The 26,278-nt window shown below is 38.4% G+C and overlaps 1 protein-coding gene across 1 annotated transcript in view; it reads right to left on the bottom strand.

Moving 5' to 3' along the window:
- Positions 1-26,278, bottom strand: part of LOC142743460 (sialate:O-sulfotransferase 1-like) — a 159,127-nt gene that overhangs the window by 17,648 nt on the left and 115,201 nt on the right. The window contains exon 6 of the mRNA XM_075854242.1: positions 2,789-2,966. Within this exon, the coding sequence (XP_075710357.1) occupies positions 2,789-2,966 (178 nt within the window). The remainder of the gene's footprint in view (positions 1-2,788; positions 2,967-26,278) is intronic.

Genomic DNA, 26,278 nt, shown 5'->3' with positions numbered 1-26,278 from the left:
TGACCTCAATATCTCACAAGAAGGTCATCTGTTTCTGCAGCCAATCACAATCGGGCTGGATGTCAAGAGAGAGACGCGTCACCGTTGCCTTGGATGACGTGGCAGTCCATGTGACCGCTGCAGCCTGGGATTGGCCTGTGATTGGCTGCAGCCTGTGATTGGCCTGTGATTGGCTGCAGCGGTCACTTGGACTGAATAGTCATCCAGGAATGTCGGGCCGGATGTCGAGAGGGACGCGTCACCAAGGCAACGGCCGGGAGACCGGACTGGAGGAAGCAGGAAGTTCTCGGTAAGTATGAACGTCTTTTTTTTTTACAGGTTACTCTATATTCTGATCGGAATTCACTGCCCAGGGTGCTGAAACAGTTACTGCCGATCAGTTAACTCTTTCAGCACCCTGGACAGTGACTATTTACTGACGTCGCCTAGCAACGCTGCCGTAATGACGGGTGCACACATGTAGCCACCCGTCATTACGGAAGCTCCATAGACTTCTATGGGCTGCCCGTGCCGTTATTACGGCCTGAAATAGGACATGTTCTATCTTTTTCAACGGCACGAGCACCTTCCCATAAGAAAACGGGAAGGTACCCGTGACCAATAGAAGTCTATGAGCCCGTTATTACGGGTCGTAAATACGACCCGTGATAACGGGAGTTTTTACGGTCGTGTGCATATATGCAAATTAGATTTGAAATGGACAACTGGGCGTTTTTTTTTCGTTATGTCCAACTGGGCGTGTATTGTGTTTTTAACTGGGCGTGTTTATGTGTATGACGCTGACCAATCAGTGACCAGTCAGCGTCATACACTCCTCAACATCTGCACGCTCCTCTCCTGAAATATTCTGTGCTGCTGTGAACTCTGCTCTTACCATTACGTAGGTCTCAGTCTGTTACCTCTCCTCCACTCCTGTCCTCAATAACACCTTCACATGATTGGCAAGTCACCACCCCGCACAAGATCCGCACGCTCATCTCCTGAAATACTCTGTGCTGCCTTAAACTCTGTGGACAGGTCAGGATCCGGTTTATTTTAAAAGCTGCTGGGGAACCCGCTCTATCCACTTATATAGTGGATCGAGCGGGTTCCCCAGCAGCATTTAAAAGAAACAGGATTCTGACCTGTCCACAGAGTTTAAGGCAGCACAGAGTATGTCAGGAGATGAGCGTACGGATCTTGTGTGGGGTGGTAACTTGCCAATCATGTGAAGGTGTTATTGAGGACAGGAGTGGAGGAGAGGTAACAGACTGAGAGCTACGTAATGGTAAGAGCAGAGTTCACAGCAGCACAGAATATTTCAGGAGAGGAGCGTGCAGATGTTGAGGAGTGTATGACGCTGACTGGTCAGCGTCATACACATAAACACGCCCAGTTAAAAACACAATGTGTGTCTCTACGGTAACCGATTACAAACAAACTCTGTGATTGGCTGCAGCGGCGACATGGATGAAAAGTCATCGCTGGAGGCTGGACAGGAGGAATGTAAGTATGAACGTATTTATTTATTTCTTTTATTACATTAAAATTTTATTTTCCGCGCGACGAGCATGGTACTGTCAAGGTTCCTGAAAGAGATAGTGCAGCCCATTAACTCTTTCAGCACCCTGGACAGTACCATGCTCGGCGCACGGAAATTACAGGTTCGGTCAGAACTAGTTCGGTCCGAATCGAACTTTTTCGTGAAATTCGGCGAAACAGCCGAACCGAACTTTTCATAAGTTCGCTCATCTCTAATCCCCTCACTAAAAAAAATTACAGCAAAGTAGCCCCAAGGCTATGATTATGCATTGTACTGCACCTACTAAAAGCACAGCATGAAGACAATGTGAGTACCCTGCAGAGCAGAGGTGCACAACCTTTTTTGGTCCAGGTCGCAATACTGCTTAAAGGTGTATTCCAATCTCAGACAGATTGACTGTAAAAACTATAAAATTTCTGATAGGTGGGGGTTCCACTTCCACTTATTGGGCGTATGGGGGTCCTATGATCCCCTTTTCGGCAAGTGCGCCACACGTAAGAACAACACTCTCCACTGTAGTTTATAGGAGTTAATAGGAGAGAGATTTCATGTGCAGCTACCTCTCTACCTCATCTCTTCTCCTCTGGTGTGCCAAACAGAGAGGAGTCCCCAAATATATCAGGGGGCCATACAAAATGGCATTTGGCCATCTTGGCTGCAAGTACTGCATCCCTGCTCTAGAGACAAGTAATGTCCCCCCCCCCCCGGGGTACATATACCACAGAATGAGACCCTACATTCGGAGCTAGATAAATGACAATCAACCCGCCAATACCAGCATAAACAGCACTAAAGCTGATCTCTTACAATACGTTTGAGAAATAAAAGGTAGAATATTTTTTACAGTAAAGACATTATATTAATAAATATATTAACTGAATGAAATGTATTTGAAAGGCTTTGTTTTCGTAAAAGCAAAGTATAAAAACTGACACCTATTTCGACTGTCACTGAACTCATTTTTATTCATAATGAGGCCATTGGAACATCAGATTTTCCTAGGCAAGGTCAGAAGGAGATACTAAATTTAGTTACAATTGACTAGTGAAAATAAATCAAATACTCAATTACTATCCTTCAGCTTTATTACTAGATTTTATGGCAAAGTTAAAGTTTTATGATTAACTTAATGTTTGCATTAACCTTTTGGTCAAAATTTCTATACATTTCAAAGCCCAAGCACATCAAGGCCCATTTCATAAAATAAGTCACCTTATTTTATTCCATTGTTTGCTACTTATACAATGATCAATTTAACATCCTTACCTTGAATGGGAGTTTGGTAGACTGAGTAGTAATTCTCATCCCTTAGGACTTCTGATCCACTACTGTCATTCAAGGATTCAGAGCAAAGAGATTCATCTAGGCGTTTATAAAGGTTAAACTGAACTATAGGGTAACCGCAGAAGCATTCCGGCCATTGTATAATTGCCAAAGGGTATTCCTATGGGGAAACAGAATAATCATACACGGTTAGACAAGAAATATCAGCTTTAAAGGAAAACTATTTAACAGGTAACCATTCAGAGTTTTACATTGTCTTCATTATTGAAGGTTTGGAAGGATTGAAGTTGTTTGTATTCATATAAATGTAGAATGTATTGTATATATTAAACCAAATCAGAGGATAAAATAAGCCGTTTGCAGACATATATGTTTTATTTACGACACCAGCAAGAGGTAAGACTGATGGACAGTGAAGATGCAGGATATTGAGAATATTTTTGTAAGACTATACAAATATGAACACCGTATTGGTGAGAGATCCTGCAGAGTGAGATGATGGATCTTTGTGACTTGTACATTTCTCACACGTTCACACAGAGCTGTTAATAGGCAGAGTATTGTTTGCTGCACATTAATATGCAGATCTTTCCTCCCCTCTCTCCACGGCATTTTCTTCTAATCTTGTGACCTTCTCTTCCTTAAACTTCACAGTTAGAGAGTAGAGGTGTAAATGATTCTTCGGAGAATAAAATCTAAGCAAGTTCAGACCTGTTTCCGACTAGAATGAAATTAGATATTTTACTTCTATTACACGTCAAATGGAATCTGACAAGAAGAAGAAAATATTCCTTATAAATCCTTATGGGCTCATTTCCACCTAAACTTGTGAAGGCATTTATCATTCCATACTAATCTATTCATATGTCAATATACGTAATTAATGTAAAGAAACGAACATGTTATCATGCTGAGATTTCTAATCTTTGCCTATAAGCAATGGAAGCACTGGGGGAAAGGGTGGTCACACATGGGTGCTTTGGGTTAGCCTAAAAAAAAGTCCTATCATTATATACTTAAGATTTTCCAAGATCAGCTAAAAAAATAATATCATCTTTTAATGAATAAAAAGTTATTAGTACAAGATTGTGTCATCATTTTAAAGTGGATAAGTATCATACCTATGCACTAGTCTATAATACATAACGTAATACTACTGCTTACTATATTCTAGATTAGAAAAAAATTACAGGCAAACTTTGAGTAGGTCCTAAAAGGTTGGAGCAGCTTAAATTTCAATCCTGGCGTACTACCAGGATAGCAGGTATAGCAGAGTCAGAAGGGCCCAACTTCATAAAAACGTAACTATTTCTGTGAAAATTGAAAACATAGTGGAAAAGTAAAAAAAAAAAACACCAAGGAAGGAAGGAAATGATACAGAAGACGGAGTGAAGACCGAAATAATCATGTTTTGAACTCTCTTGCTTCAAGTTTTCTTATGGAGCCCTTGTGTTACTTATTACAATTCTGATCCCAAATAGTATGTGATGGTGCAAGCAGCCTTAAATTTTATTGAACAAATGGGAAACCTATCAATTAATTACTCAATGTGGACACTTGATTTTCCAATGTAAAAGTAATGTACTCTAATTGGGAATTTATTTGGACAATAAGGTGTCTTCTGAAATAGAAAGATAAAGACGCTAATTAAGCGATCTATATCTTTTGTCTCTATTAGTTATCTAATTTCTATACTCCTAAATTGCCGTATGTTGCTTGGAGAAAAGAGACCTAAGTTCTGTTGACCTATAAGTTTTATGTGCAAAAATGTTTATGTATATATCCAAGTCTATAAATTTTTACATATGTAGACAACCCGGCCACCCCTCAGTTCCGGAGGACCCAATTTTTAATTATATATATGGACGCACACAAAAAATGGCGACAGCACACTGCGAACACCAATGCCACCTAAGCCACTAAATATAAATAAATATGCATTACTGTTAAATCTACTTACAATAGTGAGGTTCTTAGAGCACATTTAGATCAAATTGTGTGAGCCCACCTGCCACGACAAGACGACCTCTATGAGGTGGGAACCTACTCTGCACACACACCCAGAACTGGGACTAAATCCACATATATCTGGGGATGGTAGAATCCAGCATTAAATTAATTAAAATCACCCAGGGTAGAATGAATATATATATATATATATATATATATATATATATATATATATATATATATATATATATATATATATATATATATTTATAAATGAAGAGTTAGCTAAACCATGCATAGTGCACTTTTAGTTTGCCCTTTTTTACAGTATTGTAAGTATACAACGCCATATAGGTCTGAATAATGAAAAAATGTTAGCACAAGTCGACAATAAAAAGTGTCTGAGAAGCAGCCTGGTGATGTTCACTATAATGATTATCTATCAAACACACCAGTTCTGTAAAGCAGTTCAGAACTTTAATAGCAAGTCGTATATATTCATTAAGTCTCTGTGATTTATATTCTTAATTGTCCAATAAAAGTACAATAGATAAAAAGACTACAAGCTCAATTACCAAAAATCCCACTAGCGAAACATAACAATGTTTCAAATCACCTAGTTTCACATTGATAACTTCTTTCCCTTGAAGTGGGCATTAGAGACCTTTAGATGGTACGGTGCAGACAGAAAGATAACATTGCCTAATTTGATTTTAACAAGGTATAAATGCAATGTAAAATACACAACAAAAGGTCTGTGAACACTGTCCGGCCTTCCAGTCATTTTGAAAAATTACTTTAATAACATTTTTGATCCATGATGCCTTTGTTGGCCAAGACAAAGACTATGTTTGTACTTCTAGTTTCTAGGGAAATACTGAAAGTGAAAAGCAATGCAGTACATGTCTAACAAATTACACAGTCCTAAAAAGAAAAATGTAGTTGCCAATTATGTTTGAACGATTTCAGGGTATTTTGGGGATGCTGAATCCCAAAAATTATTTTAGTGTTGCTGAATTGGCTCTAGTTTTATGGATAGCCTTAAAATAATTTTTGCCCCATTATGAAAATAGTACCTAATGTACTCTAATCCAATCTCATCTTTAACATTGTTTTGCTTGTCCATACATTGAATATAATATCATATATTTTGCATTCAGGCTAAAAGAAAAGAACTAAAGCTTAAGATATCCCAGCTCACAATACCTATACCGGACAAAGCAATTTGTCTAGAAAAATCAATCTTTATTGTTCCACATACAGTAGACATACCAATGTACCTCCCAAAAAATATATATGTATAAAAGAGAACTGTCTAAAATAACATCACATCGGACAAGAGGGGAGAGACTTCTTCTATAATTCAGTCAAGATGAAGTACTTGTATATTGTAATTACATAACTGAACTTTTTCTCCACCTGGAACTACTGAAATATGGACCCAAAGGCTGATGGGACTGATGCAAAGTTGACAATTGCTTCAAATAAATTTGTTGTTTGTTCCCTGGACTGAGTAATGAAAAACTAAAAGAAGGAATCTCTGATCTTCCTCAATGATTCAAATTTCAAAAAGGTTCTAAAAGATGCTAAAGTTTCTGCCTGGTGCAGTTATGTTTCAGTTGCCAAGTGGGTAACCACAACGAAGCCAATGATGAAGAATTGCGGCAAAACATGCTCGCAAACTTTCAAAATTTGGGTACGAATATGAGAATAAAGGTAAATTTCTCCATAGCCACTTACACAGATTAGCAGATAATCTTGGTGATTTTAGTGAGGAACAAGGGGAGAGGTTCAATCAGATTATCAAGGTGATGAAGGAAAGGTATCAATACAGAAGGGACAGACACATGATGGTAGACTACTGCTGGAGTCTCCAACGTGAATGTCCTGATAACCCACATAAAAAAAAACAATGTTTTACTATGCATTAAGGCCACATGCACACGATGCTTATTACATTCAGATTTTCCACGCGCAGTGTAATACCGTACCAGCAAAGTACATGAGATTTCCCGTAATCCCATCTACGAGTTGCAGAAGTTTTCCACATGTAAATTGACCTGCAGTGCCGATTTTAAAATCTGCAGCATGTCAAATTATCTTGCGTTTCCATTTCAGAATTGAATTAATCTGACAAAATAGAAATAAAAAAAACACACCAAAATCCACAGCATATAATCCGCAACTGTTTCTGCATCAAAATGTAAAATCCACAACTAAAAACCCATAAAAAACGCAATACTAAATTTATCTGTGGTTTTGATGTGAATTTTCCCACATCAAATTCCGTAACGTCTGTTTGGTTAAGATGTTTAGGTATCATTCATCTCTACTGTGTCTTTCAGTGACTCCAGATGTCTTAGTGTAAAGATCTTATCAGAAGCGTTTTTGTTATTTTGAAAAGTTTTGTGTGCAATGCTACAATGAAGGATGTAGGATTCCCGAATAAAGACATGATTTTGTAGAAGTTTATAGATTTATATAACTGATGCTTATGTAGCAGGGCATCCATTGATAGGACTGTGTTTATGGGGGAGAGGTGATTGTCTACATGCACTCATCCATGATATATGTCAAGGGGAGTTTACAGTATCTGAGCATCCTGTCCATATGGGGGAGCACATGTAGACACACAATCTTCCATAAAAATGTATTATTTTTATGACTAGCCTTTCTCTTCATGGCTAAATCTGTTATTTATATTTTGAAATGGAATTGAAAACACAATTCGGAAGCGTAAACCTCTTTTATATTTATTAACGTTGATCATATGGCCTTTATTTTTTTAAATAAGATTGAGAATTGTCCTGGGGAGGACATCTTTGAACCAGCACGACTGTTTACCCTGCCAATATTAAGTTTATCATTATTCATAGACATCTGCACCAGGTAATCTGACTTTCATGTTCGAGAGTGCTGTGATCAAATGTTCACCATGGATATCCCACTGATACACGAATCAGACTGATCCGCTGAGGATAAACTTAATAATTCTCACATCTCTGGTGCCAACCTTGAGATTTCAATTCGACTTTTAAGATATGCTGGCCTATCTTAAGAAAAGAGGACGGCACCCTGACTGAAACCATTATGCATGAGTTCTATTAAGTTTGTATCCTTTCTAATATTTATAGAGTAATAGCACAATTTTGATTGCCAGCTACTCAGTCACCGTTCACATTTCCTTTGTACGATTCTCATTTTCCTAAATTCCATTTATTGTAGCATGACTTAGAATACCAGTAGTATATAGAGGATTAATTTTATTTTTTTTGTAGCCTTACGCAGTCATATATATATATATATATATATATATACACACAGTGAAGGAAATAAGTATTTGATCCCTTGCTGATTTTGTAAGTTTGCGCACTGTCAAAGACATGAACATTCTAGAATTTTTAGGCTGGGTTCATTTTACCAGTGAGAGATAGATTATATTTAAAAAAAAACAGAAAATCACATAGTCAAAATTATATATATCTATTTGTATTGTGCACAGAGAAATAAGTATTTGATCCCCTACCAACCATTAAGAGTTCAGCCTCCTCCAGACCAGTTACACGCTCCAAATCAACTTGATGCCTGCATTAAAGACAGCTGTCTTACATGGTTACCTGTATAAAAGACTCCTGTCCACAGACTCAATAAATCAGTCTGACTCTAACCTCTACAACATGGGCAAGACCAAAGAGCTTTCTAAGGATGTCAGGGACAAGATCATAGACCTGCAAAAGGCTGGAATGGGCTACAAAACCATAAGTAAGACGCTGGGTGAGAAGGAGCACTGTTGGTGCAATAGTAAGAAAATGGAAGACATACAAAATGACTGTCAATCGACATCGATCTGGGGCTCCATGCAAAATCTCACCTCGTGGGGTATCCTTGATCCTGAGGAAGGTGAGAGCTCAGCCGAAAACTACACGGGGGGAACTTGTTAATGATCTCAAGCAGCTGGGACCACAGTCACCAAGAAAACCATTGGTAACACATTACGCCGTAATGGATTAAAATCCTGCAGTGCCCGCAAGGTCCCCCTGCTCAAGAAGGCACATGTACAGGCCCGTCTGAAGTTTGGAAATGAACATCTGGATGATTCTGAGAGTGATTGGGAGAAGGTGCTGTGGTCAGATGAGACTAAAATTGAGCTCTTTGGCATTAACTCAACTCGCCGTGTTTGGAGGAAGAGAAATGCTGCCTATGACCCAAATAACACCGTCCCCACTGTAAAGCATGGAGCTGGAAACATTATGTTTTGGGGGTGTTTCTCTGCTAAGGGCACAGGACTACTTCACCGCATCAATGGGAGAATGGATGGAGCCATGTACCGTCAAATCCTGAGTGCCAACCTCCTTCCTTCCACCAGGACATTAAAAATGGCTCGTGGCTGGGTCTTCCAGCACGACAATGACCCAAAACATACAGCCAAGGCAACAAAGGAGTGGCTCAAAAAGAAGCATATTAAGGTCATGGAGTGGCCTAGCCAGTCTCCAGACCTTAATCCCATCGAAAACTTATGGAGGGAGCTGAAGATCCGAGTTGCCAAGCGACAGCCTCGAAATCTTAATGATTTACAGATGATCTGCAAAGAGGAGTGGGCCAAAATTCCATCTAACATGTGTGCAAACCTCATCATCAACTACAAAAAACGTCTGACTGCTGTGCTTGCCAACAAGGGTTTTGCCACCAAGTATTAAGTCTTGTTTGCCAAAGGGATCAAATACTTATTTCTCTGTGCACAATGCAAATAAATATATATAATTTTGACAATGTGATTTTCAGGTTTTTTTTTAAAATATAATCTATCTCTCACTGGTACAATTAACCTAGCCTAAAAATTCTAGACTGTTCATGTCTTTGACAGTGGGCAAACTTAGAAATTCAGCAAGGGATCAAATACTTATTTCCTTCACTGTATATATATATATATATATATATATATATACATACACGCACATGAATCAAATTTGCAGATTGTAGAACTGGAATTATATCACAGGCTGATGTTTGAGGGTCCACCTCCTGAAAACCCTAGTGGTTAGCAGCTATCGCCTGAGGACATTTCCTTCAGACATATACAGTGTACAGTAGTATTTATTGCCAATTCGCATGACTGGGGTTTTTCTTTATAGACAGCCCCTTTAAGGATGCATAGTTGGCCACAGGGCAACAATTTAATATTTTTAACAGCTGTGCCATCTATACTTAAATGAGGAATAAAACCCTTGTTTTGGGGATTTATGACGAAAATCCTAATTAACATAGTATTTCAGTGGATAACATAATATTTCAGTGGATAACATAGTATTTCAGTGGATAACATAGTATTTCAGTGGATAACATAGTATTTCAGTGGATAACATAGTATTTCAGATGACAGATTCTTTAAGATTACTAGACAAGATGTTGACTAAAGTCATAAAGAAGTATTTCCATTATTGGATGTTAGGGCATATCGTAAGGGTAGTCCGACATCTGGGAACCCTGACGATTAAAAGAACAAAGGTCCCTTCAGCTTTTCTCATGCATGGCAACACTCCTAGCCACCCGCTGTGCAGGAAACTGTAGAACAGCCCCACACTATGAGAAAGCGCTAAGGGCCTGTTCACATCACCTTAGGTTCCGTTGATGGGTTCCGTCAGAACTTTTAGTCAGGGGAACCCATCAACGGAAAGGCAAAAGGAAACTATAGCTTTACGTTAGCATTACCATCGATTTCAATAGTAACGCTTCCATTACTAATGGCTTCCTTTTGTCCCTGTTCCGTAAGGTTTCTGGTTTTTCTTATGGGAACAAGACCTCAGTCGACTACGCTATGGTTTCCGCTAAAAAAAAAAAAGAACGGAGACAAACGGAAACCCTTTGCAACGGAAGCATTACCATTGAAATTAATGGTAATGCCAACGGAAGCTATGGTTTCGGTTTGTCTTTCCGTTCATGGGTTCCTCAGACGGAAAGGTCTAACGAAACCTGTGAACGGAACCCAATGCTGATGTGAACTAGGCTTTAGAAAATTATATATGCTGCTATATCTTTAATATTCTTCTATTATCAGGAACACTCTATGGAGGGAATTTAACAATGTTTCTATGACAATATTCTGTCATAGAAAGTCGGAAACGGTTTAAAGTAAAAAAAAACAAAAAACATTTGGGCCGTTTCTGCTGCTCTTTGCACGTTAAAAAAAGTGAGTTGAGCTAAGTGTAAAGAGCGTGACCACCCCCGGCCGGCCGTCTATACTATAATCTAGCTAGAAATTGGTGTAAATTATAACAGAAATCTTTCCAAACTCCTGGCTGGCGTAGATTTCATTCAGTGGCACATGGACAGCCAAAAATGAAACAAACTTATTAAGAGGCATGCACCCCTTAATAACTTTGCCACCTCTTATTCCGTCTTGTTTTGTATTAAGACTGCAATATTAAATGCCAGTCTTAATAAATCTCCCCCTATCAGTGGAAGTAATCTGAAATAAAGCAGTTCTCCTAGGATCCCATAAAATAGAAAACATAGGAAGAATGGCAGTCTGTATTCTGCTGACAGGATCTCAAAGCAACAGAGGTGAATTTGATGTTACCATAGTTATTTAATGATTGAGTTCTTCTTCTAGAAGTGTATTATATGTATTATACAATTGCGGTTAGTTTCCAGCACCTCTGCTAGCGTTACGTCACTGTATTGCCCACAGTCATTATTTTATATGAAAGCAAACTACATGGGTGACTTACAACACCATAGATTATAGAGCTTGCTCAGACATCATGGTGACTAAGTTCCAAAGAAAAAATAAAGTCACCCAGACTCACAGCATTATTTTTCCTATGAAACTTTCACTTGATTTTCTATGGAAGTTCTATAATACTGCATCGTGTGGCGTATTACAATTTTGGCACAACAACTTCAGGTGCAATAAAAGAGCGTGAAAGTCTTGTTTCCGTAACCTTACACACTGAATGCATTAAAACATAGAGACTGCACACATAAGATATAGAATGATTCTGCCTGCGGTATTTTCTATGTGAAGATCTACCAATGGCAACACAGCTGTCAATCATGTCCTTAATTTGGGGGTAAATAAACACCTGTTTCCCTAAATACGAAGTTCTGTACATAAGAAGCATCCTGGCATTTTTGCAGTTTGTGTTCATGAATTGGGAAAAAACTGTCATTTTTCGATGGTGAACATTTCCTCGGTTCAGATTCTTATATCATCTATCAAAAGCCACTGCTTTTTTCCCCCTCACCGAAGACTTTCCATTATAAAAACAGTAGCTGCAGTTTTACAGTTTTTTTTCCCTCATCTGTTTTTAGAAGCTTGACAGCCACATACAGTTGCCAGCGAGGCCTGTAAACAAGTAAAAGACTGTCAAGGCAGTCAATTACCATATATCAAAAACTACTCCCCCAACAACAAAAGCTGTCAGCCTCCTTACTGACATTGAGGACTTGTTTTAGATCTTAATTTAGAAGCACGGCATGTTACATTTATTATTCCAAGTGTCAGTTCCCGGTACCTTTTCCAAAGGTGAATATCTGGAGTTCGACTTAAGAGGTTTCTTTCCTTTCAGTCTGGAGCTCTACCTTCTATAATAACACTCCAGCAAACCTCTAATGAGATGCTCCTTCTCCAGTAAAGGACATGGTTATTATTATTATAGACTGTAGAAAATGGCTTGATAAACTGATACCGTCGTTGTCATTCCCCCCTCCCCCAACTCTCCTTCCCCCAAATAGCATTTCAATAGCTTTTCATGCATTTTGCACAGAGCACTTGAAAGCAATTGTCAGAGTGGATGGATTTTAATGTACAACAAAATGCTGCATTTAACAGCAAATATATTTATTCTACTTTCAACAAAGTCCCTAAAATGTCATATGTGTGAAATGGTAGTGATTTATATCAAATAATCGTTGTTTATCTCTTTGGACCTTATGATTGAAAGCAGAACTTGCATTATTTTTCAATCTATTTCTTCTTTAAAATATCTACAGTACTATATGTACAATTGTGGGAAAATGAAGAAGAGAACATATTCTACAAATGTATGGCATTCTGTTCTAGGTCAGGGCACATTCATATATCGGACATTGAATGGATGCCCTTGATCCTCCTTTCATTCCTTCATTTTCATCATTTTCATAGAAATTTAAAAAAGTGCATGGTGTTTATGAAGAATGGCAAAACCTGTACATTTCCCTTCTTAAAACAAAAAAATGGTTGTGGGAATTATTTTTCATATTTTTTTATGCTAAACATGATGCGGTCTTTCAGCCGGATATCCCTGCTAATAGGTTAAATATGCTGCACACTTTTCAGCATCGTATCTAACCTGTGTGAACATAGCCTGAGGGTATGTTCACACGCAGAGTTAAAAACATCTCAAAATACGGAGCGGTTTTCAAGAGAAAACAGCTCCTGGTTTTCAGACGTTTTTTGTGCCACTCGCGATTTTCACAGCGTTTTTTTTACGGCCGTTTTTGGAGCTTTTTTCAATATAGTCTATGGAAAACGGCTCCAAAAATATCCCAACAAGTGTCCTGCACTTCGGTTTCGCGGCCTTTTTTTTACGCGTAAAAAAAAGGCAGCGAAGAACGCTCCGTCGGAACAGAATGCCATTTTCCCATTGAAATCAATGGGCAGATATTTGGAGGCGTTCTGCTTCCGATTATTCGACTGTTTTTCGGGCGTTTAGGGCCTGAAAAACGCCCGAAAATAGGCCGTGTGAACATACCCTAATACTTTGGGCTATTTAGCTTGTGATGAGTACTTGGCCAACAGATTTACAATAGATCATTCACTTACAGAATCTGAAATTGCAATAAATCTTTATTGCTTCCTATGATTGTGCGGCATAGTACATAGGGGCCAAATACAACAATCTTGTAGCCAGTTGGCTAGCTTAAAACATTTAAGAGAACAGGTGTTTCTCTTGAGACAACATATGCTTAAATATACAGTAAAATCCCTTTGTCCATACCCTGATTATCTGGAAACCCAATGAAGATGCATATATTAATTTCTGTGAATGAGATGTAAAAACACTTCTCCCAAACTGATCAAAACACCAGGTTTGGGTCTGTGAATTTTGTGCCTTCAGAACCACACACAGTTTAGTATATAATATAATCATATTTGTTGGACTATAGATGGTTTTCCTGTCTTATAATTTTTAATACACATCATTCTAAAAAACACTGAGTTTTTTGCAGGCGGAAAAATATGCCTCAAAATTCCTTCGGGAATTTTGAGGCAGGTTTTGACCTGCCTGCACTCTCTTTGCCACGTTTTTTGCAGCGTCTTCCGGCCATGGCAATTGAGTGCCGCAGACAAAAAACACAGGGAAAAAACGCCTTCCCCTCCCATTGAAATCAATGGTAGGTGTTTTCAGACGTTTTTTGGCACGGTTTCCAAGTCAAAAAATGCACCAAAAAAACTCAATGTGAACAGGGCTTTAGGATTTTAGGGTCAGTTCACACAGTTTTTTGGTGCTAATTTTGATGTGGAAACCGCGTTGTAATCAGCGCTAAAAAACTTCCGGAATCGCCCTCCACTGCTTTTGGCCGCATGCAGGAAAAAAAAGCACCATATCCTTTGCCGTGGTTTCCACCTCTGACCTCACATTGAAATCAATGGGATGCAGAAAAAACCTGTTGCGCTCATTTGAGCATTTTTTGCAGCTTTTTTCGCCCGTATTCGTTGCATTAGTTTCAATAGCTGTGGGTCAAAAACGCCACGAAAAAGTCACAAAAAACTTGGAAAAAATAGCGCAGGCAGTTCAAAATCTACTTTAAAATTCCTGAAGGAATTCTGAGGTAGATTTTTTCTGTTTGAAAAAACTCTGTGTGAACAAGTGTGTAAAAATAGTAAAAAAAAATACTTTTTCACATTCTAGCTGAAGTTAAGTTAAATATATGGCATGTCCTAGTTAAACTAACAATGACAGCAGTGATTGATGAAGAGGACAAGTAAGGGACAGTGTTTTTTTTTTTTTTGTTTTATTACTATTGCTTTGGCTTTTTTATTACTTTAGTGTGACTCCCAAAAAACCTTTTAGGGAATTTATTTTTATTGCCTTTTTAAACAATACTTTTCTACTTTAACTGGGATTACCATTCTGTACGAACTTAACAGAAGAATAATCGTGGCGTGCTTCATCGGACTTCCTATGAACAGAGGTACACATGGAGTGTGACGTAGCCTGTATGACATTGTACAGTTCTACTTTGCCATGTGCATGAATCCTTAGGGCTGTGATAAATCTAGTTAGACCCACCAGGACCCTCATATCATTCACCAGTACGGGACATTCTATATACAGCGCTTATTGAACACTTTGAATTTAAAATTACACAGATGCCAGCTTACATCTGTACTGTACATTTACAAAGATGCAGGTTTAAGGACCATTACCAGGTATATTTATGGTCCTTAGGCGGTTACAGAGAAATTACAGAGACATTTATAATATTTCAGAGTACATGGCAAGTACATTTTCTACATTTATGTTTAGATTCTGGTTTTTGTGCCAGATGTGACCTAGAGCTTCAGGATTAGTTATTGTATAGTGTCCTGCACATGTGCCAAGGGAACAGGAGAAGCCATTAAGAGTAATATCCACAGGCTCAAAACTCCTTCCCTGTTCACATCCACAGACCAGCCCTGATAAATAAAGGATCTGTAGGGGACGAGTGGATCATAAAAGGAAACTAATTTTAAATCAAAAGTAAGAAAAAGTTAGTTTTTACTGGGAGAAACAACTGGTGAGTAAACCCTGTAGAACCCTATAACTGTCTTAGATAACTGAATTAAAAAGGTTGTCTGTTTTGGAAAACCCGTTTTGAAATAACCCATTGGGGCATTTTAAGTTAATAGAGGGGATTCCCTAGTCCCAAAGAGCAGCTACAAAGAAAATCTCTCTCTGGAGAACACGTCACATCTGTGCATTACACGGATGGCACATTGATTTCAATAGGCTTCATGCAATGCTTAATTTTCCCTGTGGTGGCGCTGCTGGAAAACTGATCAGCTGTAATCCACGGTTTCCCTGTAGATTACAGCTGATTGTTTAATTTCTGGTACCACCAGCAATCTGTGATCATCTAATTTTTCGAAGACCCTTCTAACAAAAACGGGTAATCCCTTTAAGGATTCTCACTCTATTCAGTTTTTTAGGTATTAGTCTGCCTTTAAGTTTCAATGTATCTGTCTTTTATCATCTGCAATTTTCTCCATAACCAGTGACAAATTCATCTGACCTTTATAAAACTATTATGGAAAATTGTGTATTCTTTCTAGGTTATTTTGGTACATAAGTGCATAGTATTGTGCTTTTAATAATCAGTGAATAGTAATTTTGTATTGTACATTAGAAAAAATGTGTGTATATGCATACTGATCCATTATTAATACAAACAATGGTTCCTATTTGTGTGCTCATATGCAGTACTTTCATAATAATATAGATCTTTGGAAATGTCTTAGCAGGGAACTCCACACTAAACCATTTATATTCCAAGCAAAGGTTCCGCTCACATGCCATTTAACTGTGCTATGAAAAAAAAAGTATTTCTAAAGACCAGAATGTATGAATCTGGACTTTCCCATATGTATATTGGGGGGGGGGGGGCTTTAGTGTGACCATGTATTACATGGTCACCCATTCATTTGAATAGTCACCACATTTCAGCCGGATAACAGATAATGGCTAGGGGCTTCAGATGCATGAATCATTTTATTGCCAATTGTATTCATTTAGAAAATGGGTTTTCTAGATGGGATAACATTTTTAGGTATTAAAAGGGTTGCCCCATAAAGATGACCTGTTTTTGAATAGGATTCATCCCAGCGATCACCGGATCACTGCAGGTCAGACTTCTCTAATCCCCGGTCACTACAGGGGAAATGTAGCAGTCCGACAGGCCCTAACAGGGCATACAGAAAGAGGTTGTCCTAGTGGAACAACCTCCTTAAAAATTTCCATTTTTCCTTCTATACTTTTTGGACAGTGACTGTACTTGCACATTCATATGCTTATTTCATGTTAGTATCCAGAAATTAGCTACGTATTGTTGAGAAGATGCACTACCGGAAATTATTCAGACTATTAAACTCTTATTAAAAAGTACCGATAGTTTTGCTGCAGAGTAGAAAACGCACTGAGACTTTATCCACCCTCTACAGTAAGATCTTATTCATTGAAAAACAGTCAGAGCTTATCCACCCAAAATAGTTGTGGCGTTTCCACCCTAAATAATCAGAGTTTAGCCATTCTCAAAAGTAAGAGCTTTTTTCACCCTAAACAGTTCCAGTTTATCCACCATGTTGGGGCAGGAGATGAGGACTCTGGAGTCTTCTTATTTGCGGAGAAATGTCAAGCATCACAACAGCATTTATATTTGGTCATTTCTTGGGTATAATTTCACATTCTCTAATGTTTGTGGATGGGGATGGTGGGTTGGTCATTCCTGTAGAAAAGAGCCAGACTTTGTGGCGTTATTCAGGTACTTGATAAAATTGCTTCTTTCTGACATTTATTTTCCTATGAAGATCTTTGTGCAGATGTTGGCGCTGACTAAACCTAGTCAAAGAGCATACAGTGTGCCTTCTAGCCAATACATTGTTTGTAAGGAAAAATGACGCACAAACACCCAAAGCCAGGTTTGCTGCAGTGTTGGAAAAATGCCACTGACCCAAAAAACTGGCCGCAGAGTTCTTTGCTGCTAAAATTACATTAAAAAACGACATTAATAACACTGTGTGGATCCACCCTAAGAAAAGCTGTTTTTAGTAGGTTTATGCCCTAGGCATACAGATGGGCTGTTAGCTGGATAATCCACATCTAAAGGGGAGACAGCTGAACCTCCCTACAGGCTGATAATTGTTCCCATCATCAGAGATATCTCGACGACAAACACTATTAAACTGACTCAATGTACAGCAAACATGGGAAACGATTTCTGTTACTCCAGCAATCACTGCACTCAATCAAGTATAATGATAGCACAGAGGATATAAATCTGCATAAATCCAATTCACATAAAAGCAATTTACAGAAGTAATGTAAATGCACTAAGCTATAGCACACTTTTTATACATATATAGTGCTGTGTGTCAAGTCATTACAACATTTCCTCAGTTGATAGGAAAATAATTTGTAGACAACATCTACAAATATTTATTACATTCATTTTTCAGAATAGTTTGTTTTGTGATAAATTCCAACATGAAAAAATGCTACTTAGAATATCATTTAGACATTACTACACGACTAGTCAGTTTAAGGCTTCGTTCACATCTGCGTCAGGGTCCCGTTCTGTCGGAGCTTCCTGTCCTTCGCTATTCATTCAGTCAAAAACACAGAACCCTTGTACAACTGAGACAAACGGAAACCATTGGCAGCGGATCCCTCACCATTGAAATCAATGGTGATGCAAACATCAGTTTGTTTGAGTCAGGGTCCCGTTCTGACAGGAAGCTCCGACAGAACGTCAGAACGGGACCCTGACGCAGATGTGAACTAAGCCTTACTATCAATGTATGATGGAACAATATCAAGACATTTTTTTTTTTGCGCTTGCTTATAAATGCATTTCAATAAAAAAAAAAAGAAGAATGATGCCAATGGTGTCCATAGTCTTTAGGCCAAGATCGCGCGCTTGCACGCACGCACGCACGCACACACACACACAGTTTTGATGCAGTTTTGGCTCAGTTTTCTAAGCCAAACACAGGAATAGACACGAAAGAGTAAAGCAACCTAAAGGCCCTTTTACACGGGCAAATGAATGGGCTTGTTTCCGATCATTGGGAAGCGATTAGCCGATGAATGAGCAAACGCTCGTTAATCATCTGATCGTATCGTTTATGCAGCAAAAAATATTATCGTTGTCGCCACCACATCTTCCTGTGTAAATAGGGAGATGCGCTGTCGATATGATGGAAATGCATGGGGGCGAGCGATCATAGTAACAATCGCTCGTTCCCATACATTAATGATCATAGCTCCTTGTGAAAGGAGCAAACAAGCGCCTGTCTCGTTGATTGGCGCTTGTTTTTACAGCCCATATTGGCCGGTGTAAAAAAAACTCTACGGCTCAACCCAAACCAAATCTAGTCGGCACCATTGTGATGATGCACTTTAACCTTACTTTCAAATTAGTGCTACTTTGTATAATTTGTTCTAATCCACATCTACAGACAGTGCTACGGACAGTGTTGAACTTGCATACCGTGTGCCCAACAGAGGAAAATATATTTTGAGGGTCTACCGTCAATCTATACAGAACATGATATCCACTTAGATACGCTGTTATCATTGAACATACGGATTATGTAAACAAAAACGATCCATAGCAGCAAGTGTTTGGCTTTAAATCGACTTCAAACGGAGTTGCCTTCTGCTTGACTTTGTGACCCCTTGTATTTATAGTGTAAGAACGTGGCCTACTGGAAGATCCTCTGGTGCTCTGGGGGTCCAGTGCAACCCCATCTACAGACTGCAGGAAAGAGAGTGTTACTTTATGTAAACACTTCTGCACTATAACACAATAATTTTGCTAGGGCGAACAATGTCTAATATTCCACTATGATTAGACACGATCACCCACGCTTTGCAAAGGAGATCCACGTCTGCTGATTTACCCTCAGAAGCTAAAAACTGTTGGCCATGAAGTTATTTTCTATGTGGCCCATTGCTGGTTGTTTTGGCTGTTTTCAGACCCAGCAAACAGATTTCAGTGTTACTTACTTTAGAAATGTACTCAAGGACATTTTAATCAATGCTCTGCAGGCTCACCTTGGACTAATTTGCTAGGACTAATTAATAAAATGGGAAAGAAATATATAAGTGCTCATTAAATATTGAGCTGTGTGGAGATAATCATTAAGCATTCTAGCACATTTGTTTGATGGCATAGGGGTCTTGTAATAAATGTCTGTGTTTAGAAGCTGCAGCTGCTGGTGGAGTTACTGAGCTCATTAAAAGTTAGACCGTACTTGATGTCACCTAACTGGGCACCGTAATGAGGAATGAATGGCAACGTGTGTTAAAGGTAAGCTAAACAATGATATCTACAAAATGCAATTACTGCCAGTTGTTTGTGCTTTTACAGTTGGTTATTGAAATTAAAAATACACAAAAGAACTATATATATATATATATATATCCATATTTCTAAGAATGTCAGACACTATTTCTCTACATCCTGTGACAACTTTTTTAGACTCGAATCACCCATGCCATATTGAGTCAGTTTTTTATGCAGTTTTGCTAAACACAGGAGTGAATACAAAAGAGAGAAGACATATCAGTCTTTCCAATATATCTTTCCATATTTTTGTGTCCACTCCTGTGTTTGATTCAAAAACCGCCACAAAAACTGCACGTGTGAATCCAACCTTAAACTGCGTATTTTAGAAAAACAGTAAACTATGAGGATAGATAAAGAAAAATAAATAAATAAATGCAAAATTAAAGATATTTTCAAGGGTGCAAGGTAGGCAATACAAAGGAACAAACATAGGCAAAAATATACCAATATCATTGGTGGGAAGGAACAAAGGGAGTAATTACTCAGAGGGAGAACACGGAGGTACAAGGGGAAAACAAATAAGTAATGGATGGAGCCATGCAAATCATTCTTTTCCTCCACTGTGGTCCACTACAGTATATATTTAAAAAATGTGGTAAATTGCACAAAAACAACCTAAAATTATAAAAACATTTGTTCTAGGTTTCATACAGCTCTTTCAGGCTTGTTAGGCAATAGGCATCATCAGTGCAAAATATGGAAACGATTACTTTCTTGATAAGGGCATGGGGAGCAGCCAGACAGGGTTTTAAAGCATATTTCCACCTTATACTCATCTAGGGTTGACAGCTCCATTTCCCTTATACCGAGCTCCGAATCACCGACTGTACGCCTGCTGAATTCAATAAGAACTCTAAAAATGCTTATACGTGGCAGCCTACTGCTGGAAATCTGATATGAGCACAACCCCAGTCAATATGCCTGCCTCGGGACCCCCTTTATTAGCCAGTGCGGAGATTAAACAGTGGCTACATCTGTGGAGGACTCCCCCCGGTGATACCAGCAAAACGCTCGGGTTACAGCAGTCAGACCTGCGGAAAGCAGCTGTTCTTCAGCTAGTCCTCAGTTAGAGAAAGGGTTACCCAGATGAAGAATATAGTAAAAAATATTTTTTGAACAATTTAAAGATCATTTAAAATAAAAATATTAAATGTTAGGTACACTTTTAGTATTAAAGAATGTATAGATTTTGTTTTGATTCAATAAACTGTATTCTGTTCCTTCATTTCAAAGTAATATTACTGTACTTTGAGTACAATATACCTTGTAAGATTATGAAGCATACAGAGCATTATCTAGATCTGAACATAACCCTTGTGTCTGGATCACAGCATCTACAACGATCAATTAATGAGAATGTCCTTGGCTGTCACTATAATGTATTATCAAGAGTTTAAACAGGCGTTCACACTGAGCTTTTCTGAGAGCCTGTCCTTTGAATTTTACAGCTTGCAGAATTGTAGAAGTGAGGAGTAGTGCACATTGGTGCTAAGGAACAGGTTGGCTGTGGTCCTAAGATGTGATTAAAGAAATCAGAGCAACTTCATTGGATGAGATAATGTATAAGGTATTAATGGAAAGCTTTTATCAATGTAAGATTGATACTATAATTACTACTGTAACTCTTCTTCGAAGCAGAAATTAAAGGCAACAAATCAAACTAATACAATAGTTTTATTAAATGTCTTCTGCAGACCTCTTCCTACGCAATTACTCCAGTTTCCTCATCCCATTTTCCTTGTACGCATAAGTATAATAACATAAGGTGCCACCACCGCCCAAAAAGTGCCTGTCCGTAATAATAGAACACATAAACCTGCATTAGTAAGTCTTTTTTCATGATACTTTATGTACAAAACATGTGAAGTCAATTATTATGCCTCGCCATCAAATAGAGCAATGATCAGTTAGATTGTAGTTATAGGATTCTTTTTTCCTCATTGTTTTTTTTTTTGTACTTTTCAAAAAAATCTTACGTTATAATGGTCATAGTTAAAGCTATTAATACATGTAGGGAAGTTGCTTTGAATTTCCTACATTTTTGCATGGAATGAAGGTTTCTCAGTCTGCAAAAATGACTAGTAACAACCTTACGTGATTTGTAATGGAATAATGAAGAAGTTGTTTATTCACTTCATATTTCCCCTTTTATTGCTCACTAGTCACACTGAATGTAATATTAGACAAAGAGAACCTGTTTAAACACAAAACACAGTTGGTAAAATACTACGGCATTTGAGAACCCATATTATCCATGTAATGCTCGTAGGGGAGAACACCTCAATACATACTCCTTCCAATGGAGTACGCCAACAATTTTTTCTGTTTAATTCCTATAGAATCCAACAGAAAGAAACCTCTGTATGCCTCCATATGATATCAGAAGGATACGGAGGTACAGAGAAGCCCCATAGAAGCCTACAGGTGCCTATTTGTGGCTTTGTACAACTTGGAGGTTGTACATATCTGTAATACGGTCACGTGCATGAAGTGTCATAGAGAGTCCTGACTTGGGGAACCCCATCCATGTCATAGTAGGGAATATGGAAAGGGGTTGTTATGATGGGACAGATACTTTAAGGTTTGATTGCTGTACATTCTCCTTAAGAATTCTCTGTAAAAGTCCTGAATAAAAAAAGCCCCTTTCAGATGTGTAGTAAAATTATCCGTGTGCGTTCCGTTCATCAGTTTTTTACATCTGTATAAAATTCGTTATCATCAGTTTTTTCATGTTTGCTACTGCCTTCTTTTTAGCACACCTAGGAACCTATCAATGAAAAACGGACTGCACTTAAATATCATATGTGTGCTGTTTGATTTTTTCACTGAGCTATTGACTTGAGTGGAAAAGGCTAGCGCGAGAATTGGACCAAACTAGTGAATGCTGCGATTTTCTCTGCACTGACCAATGGTTCATGCAGAAGATCAGACATATGAATTGGTCATATGACTTTAAAGTGTCAGTGTTCAGTCCATGTGCTGTCCGTTCTACACTTGAACAATATACAGACGTGAATAACGCTCGTCTGAATAGGGCCTTATGCTAATCTTTTAAGCCATGATATTACCATATTAACAGCATACATGACACTGTAAGGGCACGTTCAGACGTGGCAGAATTTTTCCGCAGCAAATGTTGGTGCAGATTTGGGGCAATTACGCAATGAATCTGCACCAACATTTGCATATTTGACAGGTAATTCAGACGTTGCAGATATCACAGCGGACTTGCCACAGATTTCAGTTTTTTCATTGCAAAGGCTGAAATCCGCAGTGAAATTACACTTCTTCTCCGCAATGGAAAGAGAATGCTGCGGAGGGAAAATTCTGCACCGCAGCCTAATTTCCGCAAAGTAATTTTCTGCATTGTCTGAACTAACTTTCCTAAAAATGTATAGAAAGAAATGAAAAAAACAAAAAACATCCGCTGGAGAATTACACAGCAATTTTTTTTTTTTTTGTTTTAAAATTTTTTTTTTTATATCAGGAATGTTTATTACTAAATTAGCAGTACTTTTTGAATAAGAAAAAATAATTCCCTGGACAACATTTGATGAGATGCTATTATATCCTGCAGAGTCAGATAATATGTGTTGCTTTTAGCAAGGTTTGTAAATATCCCATTATTTAGCTGGCCATTAGCATGTGTGTCTCTTTCCACGCTACAATCATGGATATCATACTTAAAAATAAATGACCTGTGTGACCTGTATGACAGATCCATTTTCAAATAGCCGCCAATTAAATGAATAGAACCCGACTGACTGATAATGGTAACTGTCAGGTTTCTATCGTGGGATTCAGTTGTTTGAGAAACTCTGCAGCTCTATTTCTGCAATTATGTTATTCCAAAGCGCTGGATCCCTGATGAAATGGAAAAAAAGTGGCAGTGTGAACAGCGCCTTAGAGATGAAAATGTAGACAAATATATTCAATATTAGGGCAATGTTACAATTGGAAGGTGATCTTATACTAGTAGTTGTTATGTAAGATTCAGTAGTTTGGAGTGTAAAGAACCAGGTAAAATGTTGCTAATCATGTACGGTATATGCTACATTTTGCACATGGGCATCTGAAGATAAATAAATTTTTTCCACCCCTACAATATAACATACCAATTGGCCGAGATGCTGTCATCAGCTTAATCACAAATAGAAACTTTAATGCCATAGTCTTCAAAGCATTTTGCATTCATTACAATCAAACTAATAGTTATTTACTGCATAGATATTCACCCCTTTAAGTCAGTATTTAGTGGGGGCCCCTTGGCAACAACCTTCAATCTCTATAGATATGTCTCTATCTATTTTAAGTGCTTTTCAGCTACAAATAATCAATTGGGTTAAGCTCTTAGGCCCCATGCCCACTTCAGTTTTTTCAATCAGGGTACTATCCGTTGTTGTCACGGATAGCACCCTGAACCCATTCATTTCAATGGAGCCATACACACTTCCGTTGTTTTAACGGAACCGTGCGGCCGTTCCGTCAAAAGTAGGGCAGGTCCTACTCCTGCCCGTTTTTGACAGAACAGTCTCGACCTTCTCATTGAATTTGGTCCATGAAACAACGCGCTGCACACGGAAGCCATCCGTGTGCAGCACGTGTGTGACGGGACCGTCAATAACGGCCGACGGAAGTGTGCATGAGGCCTTAAACTGTTCCATGATGCTGGATGGACGACAATGCATCATGATAAGGGCAGTTAGTTTTTTGTGGTCTGCGATGTATGTCTTATGTATATATGACTTTTTCTATGGCCAAAATTCTTAAAGTAAACCTGTCAGTGACTGTATGCTGCTTTCAGTGGTCTGTCACTTTTGTGTGAATGTGCTGTGAGGATTTCAGGATTTTCTTGAGCTGCCGCTCCCCCGCCCAAACACAGCTAATTGAAAGCGCTCTACCTGTTAGGATATGTTCACACGGCAAACTAAAAACGGCTGTAAAATACGGAGCTGTTTTTAAGGGAGAAGAGCCCCTGATATTTTAAGCATTAAGGGTATGTTCACACGGCCTATTTACGGACGTAAATCGGGCGTTTTTGCCCCGAATTACGCCCGAAAATAGCGCCTCAATAGCGCTGACAAACATCTGCCCATTGAAAGCAATGGGCAGACGTTTGTCTGTTCACACGAGGCGTATATTTACGCGCCGCTGTCAAATGACGGCGCGTAAATAGACGCCCGCGTCAAAGAAGTGACCTGTCACTTCTTTGGCCGTAATTAGAGCCGTTATTCATTGACTCCAATGAATAGCAGCGCTAATTACGGCCGTAATCGACGCGGCGTTCAAGCGCCTGCACATGCCGGTACGGCTGAAATTACGGGGATGTTTTCAGGCTGAAACATCCCCGTAATTTCAGCCGTTACGGACCCCCGCCGTGTGAACATACCCTCAGAGTGTTTTGATGCGTTTTTACGGCCGTTTTTGGAGCTGTTTTTCTATAGAGACAATGAAAAACGTCTCCAAAAACGGCTCAAAAAGTGACATGCACTTCTTTTTTATGGGGTGTTTTTTTACGCCCCGTTTTTAAAAACGGCCTTGCAAAAAAAAACGCCCCGTGGGAACGAAAATACATTTTTCCCATTGAAATAAATGGGTAGATGTTTGGAGGTGTTCCGCCTCCATATTTTCAGCTGTTTTTAGGGGCATTTACGGCCCGAAAAATGTCTGAAAATAGGCCATGCGAACATACCCTAAATGTGCATTAGGAGAAATCGGTCAATTAGCGACAGGTGGGGGGAACGGCAGTTCATAACATGATGGACTTCTTCCTTCCAGTGATCACATCATGCTGCAACAATTAAACTGAAAGTTCTCAAAAATCACAGCACGTTAACAAAGAGAAGGCAGCATAAAGTCGCTGACAGGTTCCTTTCCTTTTTGGTCCATAAATACATATCTTTCTTACTATTACTTGATGTATTTTATATTATACCCTGTCTGCTTACAAGATTTTCAAATTGTATTTTATTTAATTTAACTAAAATATTTTGCAAAAAATAATTTAGAACAATCAGATGCTAGTGTTCATTTGCATAATGTTAAATAAACTACAATTATAAATACAAACTACAAATATTAAATTTTTGTTTCAGATTACTATATTTTTTTAATAAATATTGCTCAAAACAAATGATTTACAATTACACAAAATAAGAAAATAGATAAACATCAATATAAACAGCTACATTTGTATAACTCTGTCTTTTTCTTTTTTAAGTAAAAGTAATGGTTGATATATCACTTGCAACAATAAGTGGCGATCAGGATCTCTAGAACACAAATCAAGCCTCGTCAGTACATAAAATCCCGTTCATGCAAGAAATACAAATCAATGGGTATATGTGCAAAGACAGCTAAAGATTATTTTGCAACCATTATTTACCCACTATACTCTAAGATTTTATACTTCAGGAACTATATTGAAAGGAA

Source organism: Rhinoderma darwinii, chromosome 2, assembly GCF_050947455.1.
Source record: "Rhinoderma darwinii isolate aRhiDar2 chromosome 2, aRhiDar2.hap1, whole genome shotgun sequence".
Classification (NCBI taxonomy): domain Eukaryota; kingdom Metazoa; phylum Chordata; class Amphibia; order Anura; family Rhinodermatidae; genus Rhinoderma; species Rhinoderma darwinii.
This window is presented reverse-complemented; position numbering and strand designations above follow the sequence as displayed.